The 16,045-nt window shown below is 36.9% G+C and overlaps 1 protein-coding gene across 1 annotated transcript in view; it reads left to right on the top strand.

Annotated features, from left to right (window-relative positions):
• The window catches only part of jus (julius seizure), a 28,342-nt gene that overhangs the window by 3,801 nt on the left and 8,496 nt on the right, over nucleotides 1–16,045 (top strand). The window contains 2 exon segments of the mRNA XM_068298970.1: nucleotides 12,998–13,712; nucleotides 13,715–13,904. Coding sequence (XP_068155071.1) covers nucleotides 13,098–13,712; nucleotides 13,715–13,904 — 805 coding nt within the window. The 5' untranslated portion in view covers nucleotides 12,998–13,097.

Raw genomic sequence — 16,045 nt, 5'->3', positions numbered from 1 at the left:
TTGCGCCTTTTCTGTGCACTTTTTTTTTTCTGCGCGTTTTAATGTTTTAATTGACAGGCAAGGCAGACAGACTGCCGTTGGCGTTGATTTCATTTGAGTTTTGTCTATAAACACCCTTACCAGAGTTGGACTATTGATACTTCGACAACGAATGTCAGAGACAAGAATCGAAGAATGATACAAATTATGTTTATTATTGTGATTGAAAGAATTCAAAAATTGAGCAAAGGGTTCCTTTTTTTGAAACTTTAATAGAGTAAACATAGTTTTGTCTCTGTGATATCCCATGTATTTATGTTAGTTGTTTGTTTTATTATTTGTAAGTGTATAGGAGAATCAATTATATTGAAATTCAATTTGTCAACTTTTTCGTTTTCGTTTCCTCTCTGCATTTTGAATGTCGTTTTGCTCAGTTTCCCCATGCACATTTCCCAGTTATTGCAATAAGTCAAGCTTGGATTTCCTTTCAGGGCTGCCAACGCCAAAAAACCGCCCACAAAACGAAACGCAACTAACATAAGAATTTTGTTTCTTATTTACTTAAAGTTTTAATTAATTTTTGTGTTTGGCAAGCAGCAGAAGAATTTCGTTGTCATCTCGTCTCGACTCCTACATTTGGCTATGACCCATTTAATTAAATATTTCAAATGTTGGTCAATTAGATTGTTGACTTTTTTCAAATTACTTTTGGTCACATAGGTGCAAAAATGTAATAAATTTTGAAAAAAACAAACACAAAAGTTAAATACTTAATGGTCTAAAAACACTTTTAAATAATTAAACAGGAATGCTAAACTACTTACAATTAGTTTGTATGGTTTTTTATGCTCTTACAGTGGATTTCATTAGTTTTTCTATGTCGTTGAGGATTTGCAAGTAATTGCCATAAAAATATTTTTCTTACCCAAACAAAAATTTTATTTTCTATTAATATTTTAGTTCAAAATCCTGCTTGAGAAACTTTACAAGTACTTTTTGGACGATTTGCAATCTTCTAACATTTTCACAATTCAAATTTGTTTATGTTTTAGACTACTAATTTTAAAATGTTTCGCTCTATTCTTTTATACACAAAAAATTACTAAACAATTTCATTAAGTTATTTCATTTCATTTAGAGTATTTGAACTAAGTCTCAAGCAAAATGAGTTCAAAATTGGAAAAGGTCAGTTAACCCAAAAGACAAGAGAAAAAAAATCAAGAAAATTTTCAAATAAAAAGTTGAAAACTAAAGCAAACAAAATGCAAAAACTCTGACTCATGTATTATAAATGCGGCAAATGCGAATTTTCAACTCCCTGGGCAGCTTCCCTTAAATGTTCGAGCATAGAAAATGACATTTGCGCCACATCACACCCAGACAACCAGAGCTTAGTCCTGAGTCCTGTTGCCTCTTAGACCTACCAACCTCAATCTCCTGCTGGTGCTGCTCCTTCACCTTTTCGGCCACCTCCTCCTCTTGTTGCCATATTCAGGCAATGCATGCGAAATTGAGTAAAACAAGAAAGTAATGAAAAAAAGTAAAGAAAACAAGAAATAGCAAACCGAAAATAAGAAAGAGAAAAGCAAATTTCAACGCTTAACGTTGAATGTGGCATGTAAATAGTACACTTTGTAGCCTATGCAGGGAAAATCCACTACATCGATGGTTCGGTTGGCGCGGGAAACAAAAATCACAAAAAACAACAACAACAACAAAAAGAAAAGAAATAAAAAGAAAAGGAAAAGTGTGTCACCTGCAGGGTCGCCGCTTTTCCTTTGCGCATGTCCTGTGAGCGGACATGGAATTCATGTCGATGAATAAGTTGTGGATGCCGTTTGTCGTCGGGTTCACCAAGTTGGCCAAGTTAGTCCCTAACGCTCAGAACGCTGTTCGACGTTGAAGCGCGTGGTCGAGACTCAAGCTAAAATAAAGTTGAAAAATTAAGGAAAAAGGAAGCAAAATACAATAACAACAAGAACAACAACAACAACAACAACAACTAGACCAGAGTCAACGAAAGAAATTGTAAGCAATTTGTAGATTTAATACGCTTCTGTAAGTGACTTAATGCGTTTGTGTGTGTGTGTGTGTGTGAGTGGACCTCTGTTTATGTGTATGTGTGTGTGTGTGTGCGAGTGAATAAAGGACCATAAACTCCATTCGGTCTTTGTGCAACAGAGCAACATGCAAAAATAAAACACCATTGAAATAAAAAAAAAACCCAAAAGTGCAAACACAAACAAAAAGCCAAAAGGGAAAACAAAGAAAAAATGAGGAAAATTTCCACAAACAAAAACTTTTTACTGTTTAAGGAATAAACAAACATTGAACTTTTTGAAGAGTGTAAAACAATTAAAGTAATAAATAAAGTGCCAGCCATTGAAAAAAATCAATGCAAAAAATAATCTATTTCGCTCGATACGTATACGTGATATGTATGTATGTATGTACTAGCTAGATAGCAAAACCAAATAATAATAAAGGGAATTCTCACGTGACTTATAAAAAAGAAAACTAGAAACCGCACATACACCGGCAAGGGGTTAAAACGCACACACCGCTCCCCCAATAAACACACCCATACACACTCACACACACACACACATTCTCCTACTTGTATTCTTTTAGTAGTTGTCAGTCACGTACTTGAATATTTTCCTTTAGGGGTAGAGGGATCCCCAGTCTAGAATGCCTGTGAATTGATTCGATCAAATTTAACTCGAGTTCTAAACTCTTGGGAGTCAAATTTGCCACTGAAATTGGAAAAATATGATAAGTAATTCAACTTATTCATAGGGGATAAATTAGACCATTTCAATATTTATTACTGTAAAATGAGAATTTCTGAGATAAAAGAAAACTTGAAGTGTTAGTAGAATACATTATATTTTAATAGTTTAACACTTCAAAGTCATCTCTAAACTTGTTTGGCTACAACTATCAGTTAAAACAAAAGTTTTAGCCTGCAAAATTTATTCCAACTGTTGTAAAAGTTTAAGTATTTGAATTAGGACATTGTCTGCAAGGAAAATGCTTCCATAAATATTCTATAAATAATGTTAAATAATGAGAAAAAATGATTAACAATAGCTACAAGAGGCTTAGACATTTACTAGTTACATTATGAAGTTGTTTTTCAGGAAAACAAATAAATGATAATGAAAAAAATTTTAAAATATAAAATGTAAGGCATTAGAGATTTTATAGAATGCCTTTAAATGCCTTTAAAACTAACAAAAAAGCAAACTATTTGGCAATATTCGAAATTTCCAACCAAGAATGAATAAGAAGGGATTAGGAGTAGATTAATTAGAATAGAATATTAGAATGCGAATGCAATAAACAGACAGAATAGAACTAGAAAGGAATATCATTATAAGACATTTAAGTATGTCATTGTATACTCTGCTAAACTTAGCTATTATTAGAGTATTATTTACAAAGAAATAAGATTTTTAAAAATTCAATTTTCCAACTTTAAATTTTTGTGTCCTAGTAGACAAGTTTGTTAGTAAACTTTAGTTAACAATGTAGTTTTAAAGCCCTTCACTTGGTTCCCCTTTATTTTTTGTGACTAAGCCACTGATGTGCCAAAGACCACATATCCGCACTTTTGTACACCTGTACAAATACAACAACAACAAAGGCAAATACGGGGGGAAAAAAAAGAACAAGACTTCTCAATTTTTTGCGCAGTCTGACAATACATACAACTACCAACAGACATATCGTACACATCCTACATATGTGCAAGTGTGGAAGCATATGATTATGATGAGCATTTGGCGGCGGCGGCGACGGTGGCAGCTTGCATACTTTTAGGAGCAACCAAAAATTGACAACATTTGCTCTAAATGTGAATGTGGCAAAGTGGGAAATGAGGAAATGAGTGTGAGTGTGTGAGTCGATGGAGGAGACAAAAAGCAGAAGAACAGAAGGCGGGAGGCGGGGAGAGTAAGTTAAGGTTACCTTTTTGCCACATTTTGCATACATTGAATATAATGAACTGACTTGCTTTTAATAATTCAGCGCACTCACAACTAAATGGCGCCTTTAAAGTATGAAACGGCTGGCGACCTCAATATGAGGGGAGAAAAAGAAATATAATAAAAAAAAAACGACAACAACAAGCAACCAACCAACCAACCAACCATTCAATGCCGTCTTGCTCTCCCTTCGAGTGTGTGTGTGTGTGTGTCTGTGTGTTTATGCAAGGCACACTAACACATTTAGCTTGGAGGACTACGTCATCCTAGCACAGAGCCCGAGAGCCTGTGCCTCTGCCTTTGCTAGTGCCTGGGTCTGACTTTGCCTTTTGCCAGCGTCGTCACATTTTCGCATTCACAATCACATCGCGTGGCATAGGCCTCGTTGGCCTCCACTACCAAACACTCGCACACACACACACACACGCGCACACACACAATCACATGCACAGTGGGGTGAAGTTATACGTACTCAAGCCATCTTTTTTGTGTTTTTTTTTTTTTTTTTTTGGATCGATTTCGTGGAGTATAGACTTTGCGGCAGCTGCCGCCTAGTTGCAGTTTAGCTACTCGGTTCGCGTTCTCGCTCTCTCTCTCTCTGTCTCTCTTCAGAGTTACTTCGTTTACTGACTCTGCACGGCAATCTGCACTTGCAGCAGATTCAAACTATGGGACTCAAGGAGATGTTTGTTGGTGAGTGGGGGTGATGGTGTAGGGGAACGTCATCAAATCGAATTTAGCCTAAAAATATATTACCCATGTGATGGTATAGACAATATATATTCATAATATATTCTATTCGACTCTGTCAAGTGTTGCAGTCAATTTCGACATGCTGATGCCACGCCGGCATGACCCTTGACCTTCCGCCATGTGCCATGTGCTCAATTTGCCATTTATGCTTCGATTTTGTCCTACACAATTGCATGGCAAAAACCAAATACCAAAAAAAATAAAATAAAATAAAGCAGCAAAGCACAAAAAAATCCTTGTCGCGCAGTTTGCGTTTATAATTTATATTACTTTCTTGTATGGATTCTCTTGTTTTTACTGGCGCCTTTGGCCTTGTCTTTAGCTCCATGTATCTATATATATATATATATGGCATATATAGTATATACGTATATGTATATACTTATATCTGAGGCCTTTAAGTATGCCCAATGGCATTTTGGTGGCTCAAGAGGCGTGCCATTTTTATGACTATTAAAATATGCATTTAAATGTATCTTGACTCAAGTGTGTGTGTGTAAAGACTGTGTGTGTGTGTGTGTGTGCTGTTGAAAATTGAAATTGTACGCTTATTTACTCAACATCTTGGCTCTTGGCGTTGATTGCCGTAACGCCCCATTGCCATGTACATGACTATAATAATGATTCTCCCCTTTTTTTTTTTTTATTTTATTTTATAGGCCAGCCAAGATAAATTGTTTGGCTACCCGCCGCCGGCTCAATTGCCCTGTGGTTCATTTTGCTGCCATTTCAATCCTTTTGCTCCCAAAGCATATTTAATCGAAGCATTTGTCTGAAAATTTCTCAACTTAATCCCCAAGAGCATCAGTTGGTAGTTAATAAATAATTTTTTGGTGCCAAATAAATGCAAAAGGCAAAATTTTTCACATATAAATTTAATTTCGTTTAAATTTAAACCATCTATTACTATTTATAATAGGAGAAATATAAGTAAAGTATTAGAAGAAGTTGGATAGATAGGATTAGATGTATTAAACATTTCATAATCAAACTATTTGAAAGGTAAACATTACTTCAAAACCTTTAACTAGTTGATTTTCATATAAGTTTCCCCATCGACCTATCTGTCTGCTGATAGTATGAAAAGCCAATCAATTAATTTTAGAAACTAATTAGAGGCTTTCGTCAATAACTACTTGCAAATTACAAGTGGTAGTCAATTGGAAAGTCAGCCTTATGGTCTGTCATAACTTGAAGCCATTTCAGAACATTAAATGCCTCAACCAATAGAAGCAATCATCTAAATTGATTCCTGGGATATTTTAATCCAACAATCCATGTTGGATTTCATAAACTCAATTGAGTGTGTTGCATCATTAATTTTAACGCAAAACTTACCCCCAAAATGCATTCCCCAAGTCGTTAGTGGTGATGAGCAAACCTAGCCTAATGTCAACTCGTCGTATGCGTAATTTTTGTGATAATAAGTAGTTACTTTTGGCATGTCTGTAAGTCTTAGACTGTCAACGTTGTCACAGAGCGCCCTTTGGGCGCGGTTTACTTAATTGCTCTAATTCATTTGGCTGAGGTGAGTCTAAGTTTGTAAATTGCGTTCTATAAGTAGCTTAAGGTCGGCAAAACCAACTATCTATGTTTGTCTGGGTGTGTGTGTGTGTGTATACATAAGTGACCGTCTCTAGGGGCTGATGTCTGTTACACTCCAATGCTGATGACACACACACAACATATACAGCGAGAAATTAGAGACCAGTGGTTAGGAGGAAGTTCTCATTATGTATCCACAAAGTTGCACGTGTTGAATATTAAAGCTAACAATACAAACAGTTGGCACATTAACCATGTCATGGCTAATGCATATGCTCCACTATCTCCCATATACAAATTCGGTACGTTGTTTAGATAGAATCCAATCTATCTATGTATGTATGTGTCTATGCACAATATACACATATATGCGTGTCTTTTATGTGCAATTAAAATGACAAAGTGTTGTCGCTTAGCCGCTCGACAGGAAGCTCGACATTGGCACACACTTTCGGTTAGGCGGCACTTTATATGGATTAACGGCCAAGCGCATTAGCGTATGGCTAGGAGTCAGGTATGGGTGGGCTAGAGTGGGTCATGGCAATTGAAATGTGTGAAAATCGTTTGTATTATAGACACCATCACACTCATACATACATACACACACAGCTTTGCCACGTCCATGTTCCACCTTTAAATATTGCAGCAGTTTTATGCGATTTTGCAAAGTGCCGCCACCAAAGCGCAGTCACATCCGTAGTTCACATCCGCTATATGGGTTTTGCTGAGAAATGGGTTTGGGAATGTGTACATATATAAGAGATATAAGCTGTAAGCTAAGGGCATGCCCCACAAGAACAAAAATTTCCACCTAGGGAATTTTCGGCTTAATCTATAAATAAACTGTTCGTTTTTTTCTCTTCTCCTGCGATTTCCACACATTTATAAGCACGCAACGTTTTAGCCATAGAAGGGTTTCCAAGAATTTAGTCTGGTGCGATTTATATATTAAAGTTTGTTGTAATAATCCGTTTATTAGACCATTTACATAATCCTTTTTTGGCCTTTTAAAAAGGTGAGTCAAAAAGCTATGCCGAATTCTCTTTCTCACTGGGCATCAAGCAGTCGATTCTCTATTTTCATTATTCTTCTACTTGGCCTGCCTATTTTCCTTCCTTCCGTTTTTCCTTCCTTTTTCCTTCCTTTATATTTGACTTGTAACATTTATAGCCAAAGCCGAGCTAAGACCCCCCACAAACTCCTTACATTGGCAAAGTGCAATGTAAATGCATTGTTGATGGCATTTTGTATTGCATGTGCACACCGCAAATGGTATTTAATGGATTGAGCTTCATTCTAAAGGAAATTGACTTTAAATTGCCTGAAAAAAACCCGTAGAATAGAAAGCTATTGATGAAATCGTATTTTCTTTAGCTAGTTTGAAGTGCAAATTGATGAATCATAGATATTACCTTGCCAATCCAATGTGTCACTTGTGGACAAATCCAAAAAGGAGTCAATTGCGGCTGACACGACACGCCTCGTTGCGTGCATCACAAAGAAAGGGCATTAATGTGGTGGAATATTTTCTATTCTGTTGCACATGGTGTCCATAAAATGATATAAGCAAATATATTCTCATTTATTTATTATATTTATGATGTGTCACATGGCGAAAAGGTTAACATTTGCCATTTGCCATGGCGTATCGAATCGAATGGCAATGACAATGGCTATGCTGAAAATTCGCCATTACAAGAAAAAAAGAAGTAGAAAAGGAAACGAAAGTGCATGATGGCAATGTTAAGACAAGCTGCAAATCTTATTGCAGACATACAAAGTTTTGAGCCACTTTGCCTTGACGCTGGGGTCTAATTGCCTGCTCTCTGGCCTAAAATGGAATGGGATGGTTGGAAGACCAACAACCAACTAACAGACCGACCGACCGAACGACTGTTCCTTGCCACGCCATGTTTCGTGTGCGTTTTCATGAAGCAGACCAGAAAGTGAAGTAGAACCTTTAGCAACGCCTACAACTCACGCCATTTCCGTCTGAGTTGCCGTCGCTTGGTTTGGTTTGGTTTGGTTTGCCTGTGTTCAGTTTTGTTTACTTGCTCTGGCAATACTTTATTGTATTTCGCATTTTTCGCCATTTTTATTTATTGCTTCTCATGGCAACATGGCAACCGACGGAAAGGCAAAAAAATACAACAAAGTAATATATATATACATATGCGAGATATATGTATAAAAATAAAGTTAAGCACGACACAAATTGAACTTGTGCTGGCACCCAGAGTCCTTTTTTTTTTTTGGTGGAGGGTTATGCCTTATAAACATAATTCATAATATGGCACACTAATTGTCGGCCTAGTCGGGGGAATTTCCCCCAACAACAACAACAACAAGTGAAATGCGAGGCTAAATTAATTCATAATGAGGCAAAAAAATTTTTTGTTTCTTTGTTTTTTTTTCTCTGTTGCATACTTTTTGGAGTCACCATGGCCCATTTGACAACATGCCACATATAATTGAGTTTTAATACCTCTCTTGGCCTTTTTCCTCTCCCCCTTGTGAAATATGAAACTAAAACTTAATTTCATTTCATCATGAATACGCTAAGTAAAAGCTAAATGCGTTTTATTTATCAAATTCCCCCGCCTCCGTCCCCCATTCCTTTCCACGACCTAAATAATTGGCAGTAAATTCGGACGACAAACGACACAGATTTCATGTGAATTTCCACAAAAAAATGTTATTTAATATTGTTGGTAAGCTAAACAAAACACATACAATTTAATTTACAAGGTAATCTAATTGCTAAAAAGTGTCCGCTGTGAACTGTGTACATAATTGGTAAAATAGAATTTGCCGGCCAAAAAAAGTCAGTGTGTTTGGTAAGAGGGAAATGAATATTTCATCTCAAAGTTGGATTATTTCATTTGCTAAATGATTTGTTAAAAAATCTTTAAAGTTGAAATATATACATGGAATTTCATTTCATACACAATTCTAAGAATGCAATCAATCTTCAGACAAATATACCCTGTGATTCCTGTTAATCCCTCACATATTTATCTCTTTGATTATATCTATAAACAATTACATGTAAATGGCAATTAAAAGCTTATTGACATTATTCATTTATGGTACAAACAAACCATTTTATATTCAATTTAATTTAGACATTACAATGACAGAAAATAAATTGCATCTAAATGCATTCAATTGAGCGGTTATCAATGCAATTATGTTCAATTCACTGCACTTTTCCATTCACTGCAGTTTAATTGTAGACAGAATGGAAATTGATTACCATTGCAGAGTTGAGTCCTTTTGTTAAAATGATTTCCATTGTTGGGTGAACAAAAAAAAAACAACTTAAAAATCATCGCAAATTGAATTGTGGACATATTATTGAAAAGTGACCACATTTTAATACCCTAACGGAAATCTCTAATCTCGGATGGCTGAAAGAGAATTAAGACGTCGTCTGCAAGCAGAGGATTAAAGGATATAGTGTCCATTGGCAGTGCATTGAATCTAAATGAGCATATTCTATTAGTTTATTGACATAGATGTTGGCCTATTAAATGGCCGACATGGCGACCATTTTGATTGGCAGTGGGCGATGGTTTTAGGCGTGTGATAGCACTTGGGCGGTGGGGTTGGTATGGGGTAGAGTGGAGAGAAGAGATGACCCTATTTAAGTCATTTGTCTATCATCTGTCTTCGTCTTTTGGCTTTGTTCTCGTTATCCGGTCTAAGAATGAGGTTTGTCGAATGCCAAGCAATTTGCTCTACGCATATAAATCTTGTGCGCTTCGTTTGGGCTTCGAGCAATAATTATTGCAGCAATAGCACAGATATATATATACATATAGAGATAGGATATAGGAAGGAAACAAGCGGGACATAACAGAGAGCAGATTCTGAGGCTTTGTTGGTGGAATGCCTAAATTGAGTGGCCCGTTAAAATATGCGAATGAAATGCATTTGGCTTTGGTATGCAGTTAGATTCTGCATACAGATTGTACACATCAGCAATCAATAAAATTTTAGCACACACACACAAACATACACAGAGACATGAGAATCTACATACATAGTAGAGATACTATCTGAATGGCTCTAAGCCAAAGTGCGAGTGCGTTTTGGCGGCGTCTCCAAGAGCTCACTTGGGTTCGCTTTGTTTGCTCTCGCTCTTGCTGTGTTTGCCTTATTGTTTGTCTACTGTAAACACACATACATTTACACAAATAATATGTACACGTACATATACACACATACATTTATTTGTATATGTGTATACATGGTACAGTGTACCGTGTACACATGCACACATATGTGTGCCTTTTGCCATTGTTTGCTGAATTTATTGCACGAATTTCTCAATTGGCTCTTTGCGTCTGAACGTAGTTTTATTTTTATACCCATAAAAGCCTTCTACTCATCATCCTCCAACCTTTAGCCTCAACTCAGACGCGTCCTTGAGGCTTATGCTAAAACAATAGACTCTGGGCCTGATAACTATTTATTGCCTCCAAATGCCTGAACCTGTACTGGGCAGGTGTTCAGCTGGTATTTTTTCCATCCTGCTTTCTGTTTTTTTTTTTGCTTCTCATTGTCCATGTCGACATCATGTTAATTAGCCATCATCTATAAAATGTGAGATGGGTGTTTGTGTTTAGTTCCGTGTATGGCCTGGCACAGTGCAAACTCACCCTGATGAATAGTTGTTGGAAGCAATAGAATTTTCTTGATTTTTCTTCAAGTAAGTAACAATATAATAATCGTTCATTATGAATGCCTTTACCACAAGTTTCAAAACCATTAAGCAGTATGCCATTAATTGCTAACAATTTCATTTAAATATTTATGTATACATACATATATATTTAATATTCACTGTCTGTGGTCTGTGTGTCCCAACATCCGTTGTTATTGTGGTTGTAATTTCCTTGTTTTTGGTTGTCACAGGCATTTATCTCACTCTCGCTTGATGGTGTTCATCATCATGATAGGTTTTTGCTGTGAAACTGTGCATATGCCAACATAGGGCAGCATCATAGAATTCATATTCATACTTATGCCAACATTGCGTATACGCATTTTTATTTATTACACTACCCACACGAAGCCACACACACTCACACCCACTAGCTGCCTTTCTTTAACATCTCTCCACAACACATCACACATAGATTTATGAAAAGCGAAATCCAAAAACAATTTTCTTCTACACATTCATACATACATATGTATGTATGTATGTATGTATTTCCTCATTCACGCTTCACTGCGTAACCGCAATGGCATGGCAAGTATTTCGGTGCGTGCCTCATGTATTTACGAGCTGCCTTCTTGCCCCAAATCCATATGAATATGGCTAATAGTATGAATACGTATGGGATATAAACTGTAAATTCGTTATGTCGTATGTAATGCGACAGCAGCAGCAGCATAAATTATATGCGGATTTTCACTGTTTCAGTGTTGGAAGAGTGCAAAGTCTGGCATGGAATTTAAAATATAATGCCTGACTTATCAATGAGAATCAACCATTCAAAGCTCCCTCTTCTCTCTTGTCTCTATTTTCATCTGAAAACCGCAACTAAACTGTGGACATTTCGTTAAATTTAAAATTGGCTAATTTGGTTTAGAGCAGCTCCTAAAATTATGCTATAAAATTTACCAGGATAATTAGCTGGTCGTTCATAATTGAAATGTTTACGAACTTTATTTACCCGTCATGTTCTCGTTTTTGCTGGAACTATGAGAAACAAGAACAGATCAGATTTGCTTACAATCAAGCGAAATATTTATGTATAAATAAATTAAAATAAACTCTAATATTTACATACCAAGTTAGTGCAAACTGCAGAGACATTGTTCGTTATCTTCTGGGTAATTTCGTTAATGTACAAACAATTAACGATTTTCGCTCATGCAGAAGCATTCTAATAATTTCAAACCATTTGCGTCGCCTCAGCTTTGGAATGTGGCATATATGTACTTTAAATGTGGCATGCAGCAATGTTGAAACATTCAATGTTTATAATCATTGGTCAAACAACAACTAAAACCAACAAAACAAAACCAAAAGGAACAAAAAAAAAACCTTTGTTACTGCAACAACATGCGTTGCATGTTCAAATTCATGATTTATTTATCGGTCTCAGTTCGCCCCATGTGGCAGGAACAAGCGAGTGATTGTGACACGGCATAAATCGACTGTATGTGCTTGGGAGGACATAAAGCATAGTTAAAATTAAAGCGTTAAATCAAAACTCTGTGGCAGTAAAAATTCATTGAAAACGAAAGGAAGGAAAAAAGAAACGTAAACAAAGAAAACTTTTAATCAATTTCTTTTTTGGTTTGGTTTTTGTTTATTTTTGGTCAGCTCGTTGTTACTCTTTGTTGCCTTCCAAGACTCATGTGACTTGGGTGCGTTTAATCCAATTAACTGTCATAGCCATGTCCAGACAGTCAACCCACAGAAATTGCTGCCAGTCAATGTCCTGCCAGGTCTCTGTCTTACTGTCGTCCCTGGCGTCTGTGTGTGGGGATAACTATGACATTTTGGTTTCAGTTTTCGATTTTCCATTTTCCATTTGGCACTTTCGGAAATTGTTTCCATGTCGGTTTCTAATTTCACACTCGCTCGCAAAGTGATTAGCTTAGATTTTCGACTTTTTGTTGTTCTTTTTGTTTTTTGTTTTATTAACCCATTTCTGATTATGACACTTTCTGTCTCTCTCCCTCTCTCTCTCTCTCTTTGTTTCTTATAGATCTGTGAATGTGTTTTTAGTGTGAATGCAGGCAAAATCAGAGGAAATATAATACTCTCAGAAGCAGCATGGATGAGGAGCACGACGACGATCAAATAATATGAGATTAGATGGGGCTTTAGAGCCCCGGCCCCGTTACGGAGCTGCCTTTGGCACGTTAAAGGGCCGACGCTTCATTGGTGTTGCCCAATATCGTCGAGAGACGCGTGAAAAATGTGAGCAAAAGCAACAGCAACAAGCTGATGAAGACGACGAAGCATCGGCCACAGCCTCAATTTCAGATGCTGAGTGTTTGACCAACAACAACATCAACAACAACAACCACAATAACAACAACAGCTGCGACAACAGCAAGTACCAGAACAACAGCAACAATTGCCCCTGGGCGTGCATAAGTAATACCAACCAAAATAAGGGTGTCTCAACAAAAACAACAACAGCAGCAACAAGAGCTGAAACAACAACAACACGTGTAGCAGCCCCAGCTGTAGAAGCAAAAGTGGTAGGAGCAGAAGTAGGAGACGAAGACGAAGAAGGAGTAGTAGAAGCTACAGAAGCAGGAGCCCCAACAAATTGGCGCGTCATTTCTTTGTGCTGCGACAACGTAAAACGCGCCCTTCTCGCGTCCCTTAAAATTCGTGCCCAGCAATCGTTAATGCTAATGGCCGCCCTTACCGGGAACAAGCAAGTGGGGGGCGTGGACGTGGGCGTGAGCACGGCCGCAGGCATAGGGCAAAATTTGGTTTGCCTGATGGCAACCACTGGGAGCGACGCCTCAGCACGTTCGTCCTGAGCCTGATTTCCGTTATTGCGCTGCTGCCGCCGTTGACTCTGGGCGATGACGGCGACAACTTCTTTGCCGTTAATGCCTTCAGTGCGGGACCGGAGACAACAACACCCGAATTCGGTAAGTTTCTATCATGTTCCATATAGATAAGAGAATTCCTATCCGTTGCCTTTCGTGGATAACAATTAACCATATGCCCCTGGTGGCATAATGACGGCCACATGACGTCATTGCCGGAAGCAATGCAATCTATTTACATTGTTTGAATTTTACAACAAACTGCATATATGTATGTAGGTCTAAAGCCTTTTCAACGTTTCTATCTGCACAATTTAATGTCAGCTTTTTATTTCTTTGTTTGTTTTCTATTTCCTGAGTTGAATTTTAATGCATTTATTGAAGGACTCTTGTATACTCTTACTTTGGCATTCGAAATTTTTAGTAGTAAATTACATTTAATGGACAAACCAAAACAATGTCAAATATAGAAAAATTAATGTACATATGTATATATATCACAGTTTATATATGACAGTCTTCTAGTGAATAAGCTATATAAATTTTTTATTTAGTTGGCTTACATTAAGTTTAACTCAAAGGCGAAGTTATAATGTAAACCTGAAAAGTTTTTGCCCCAAAGTATGCAACAGATAATACAAGAAATCATTTCTTTCGAATTCTATAAACAAATTTTTGGAAAGTAAGTAGAAAGTAGTCAAATACAGTTATTTTCTTTCATTTTTCAAGCTTCTAGAAATTTCTATATTTATCTAAAGAAAGACACTTTAAAAAATTTAAAAGGATATGTATCATTTCAAATGCCATATCAATTACAATACGCACAGAGTATTTATAAGAGTATTTTTGTAAATTGTTTGTGTTTTGTACAGAAAATAGTTGCATATGTGATTTCCATTGATTGTCAATTTTATTTCTAAAGATTTAAGAGACTATTTGTGCATTGTTTTTAGTAAATTCTATTGTTTAGTCCTTGCAAACCTCAACTAGAGTGAGTTTGGTTTATTATTTCGTGTCGTCAACAAAAGTGGTTCCCCATTGAGAGAGAGATTTCAATGTACCTACTATTCTTCTATGTTTTTGGCCTTGTTAACCTAAATGTGCAAAAAGTTTTCCACTCTCATACCTATTTATGCTAGTGTTAGCTGTTGATAAGGGGGGGAGGAGGGCCATTCTCGGCCGTTTGTTCTCCTTTGTTGTTTAATGGCTTAGCCTAGTTTTTGTTAATTATAAATTGTGGGTGCTGTTGCAATTTTCGTTTTATTTAATGACCAGTCATCAACTTTTCTGACATTTACAATTTATATATGGCCATCTGTGTAAGTAGTTTGATTTGATGCTGAGTTATGAAAAATATTAGCTGCCCACACGGGCAATTTGCTAATCTCTTTTTGAAAAGGGTTCATTTTTCTTTTTTAGGGGGCGGTGGAATCAGATTCCTTTTGATTTAAGAGAGTATGGATAGAAGGTCATAACCGCAGGCTCTGGCGTTAGCCACTCTGTCAACACTTCACAGCAACGCCCTTTGGCCACGGAAACCAAATAAACTGTGAGCACAAAAGTTAGGAAAAAACGGATGGAAATCTGCTGCGGCTGAATGTCGCCCCTTCGTTTTTTTTTTTTTTATGGTTTTAAGCGTATCTGTAGGGTATTTAGGGTGGATTAGCTTGGATATGCATAGAGTAATGCCCTTTATATTGGCTTTTGTTTTGTAGTAATTACTGGAATTATATGCAATTCTCTCCCTAACACATGTAGATTTTTATTTTAGGTTCTATTTCTTGCTTTTTTAGTATTCTGTTGGCTCTATTCATAGACCAGTGGCTGCATTTAAAAATAAACTAAACCACAAGCAAATAGACTCGAGCATTACCCACATCTTGCAACATGCCCCCGCCAGAAACACTTCAGCTACACACACACACACACATACATTCCAGGATGAGGGGGGTGAGAAGAAAGGCAGCAAGGCATCTAGAAAATGGCGCACCCTTTTGTGCATGAGCAACCATTTTGTTTGGTCCTTTCGCTTCCGTTGGCTTAAATGTCAGATGGGCGTGCATCCGTCGTGGTTCTCTCTAGTAATTATGGTGGAATATCAAACAAAATTAGTGAAGCAACTGCCAAGTCATACATACATACATACAGACAAACATATGTCTATTTACATAAATATGCTTCGCCGTTAACCCTTGCCAGGGCGTTGAGATTTTTACCACACATTGTTGGTCGCAGGTCTCAGG

This window comes from Drosophila tropicalis, unplaced genomic scaffold, assembly GCF_018151085.1.
Source record: "Drosophila tropicalis isolate 14030-0801.00 unplaced genomic scaffold, ASM1815108v1 contig_878, whole genome shotgun sequence".
Classification (NCBI taxonomy): Eukaryota; Metazoa; Arthropoda; class Insecta; order Diptera; family Drosophilidae; genus Drosophila; species Drosophila tropicalis.
The sequence above is the reverse complement of the archived record's forward strand: the minus strand, read 5'-3'. Positions and strand labels throughout refer to the sequence as shown.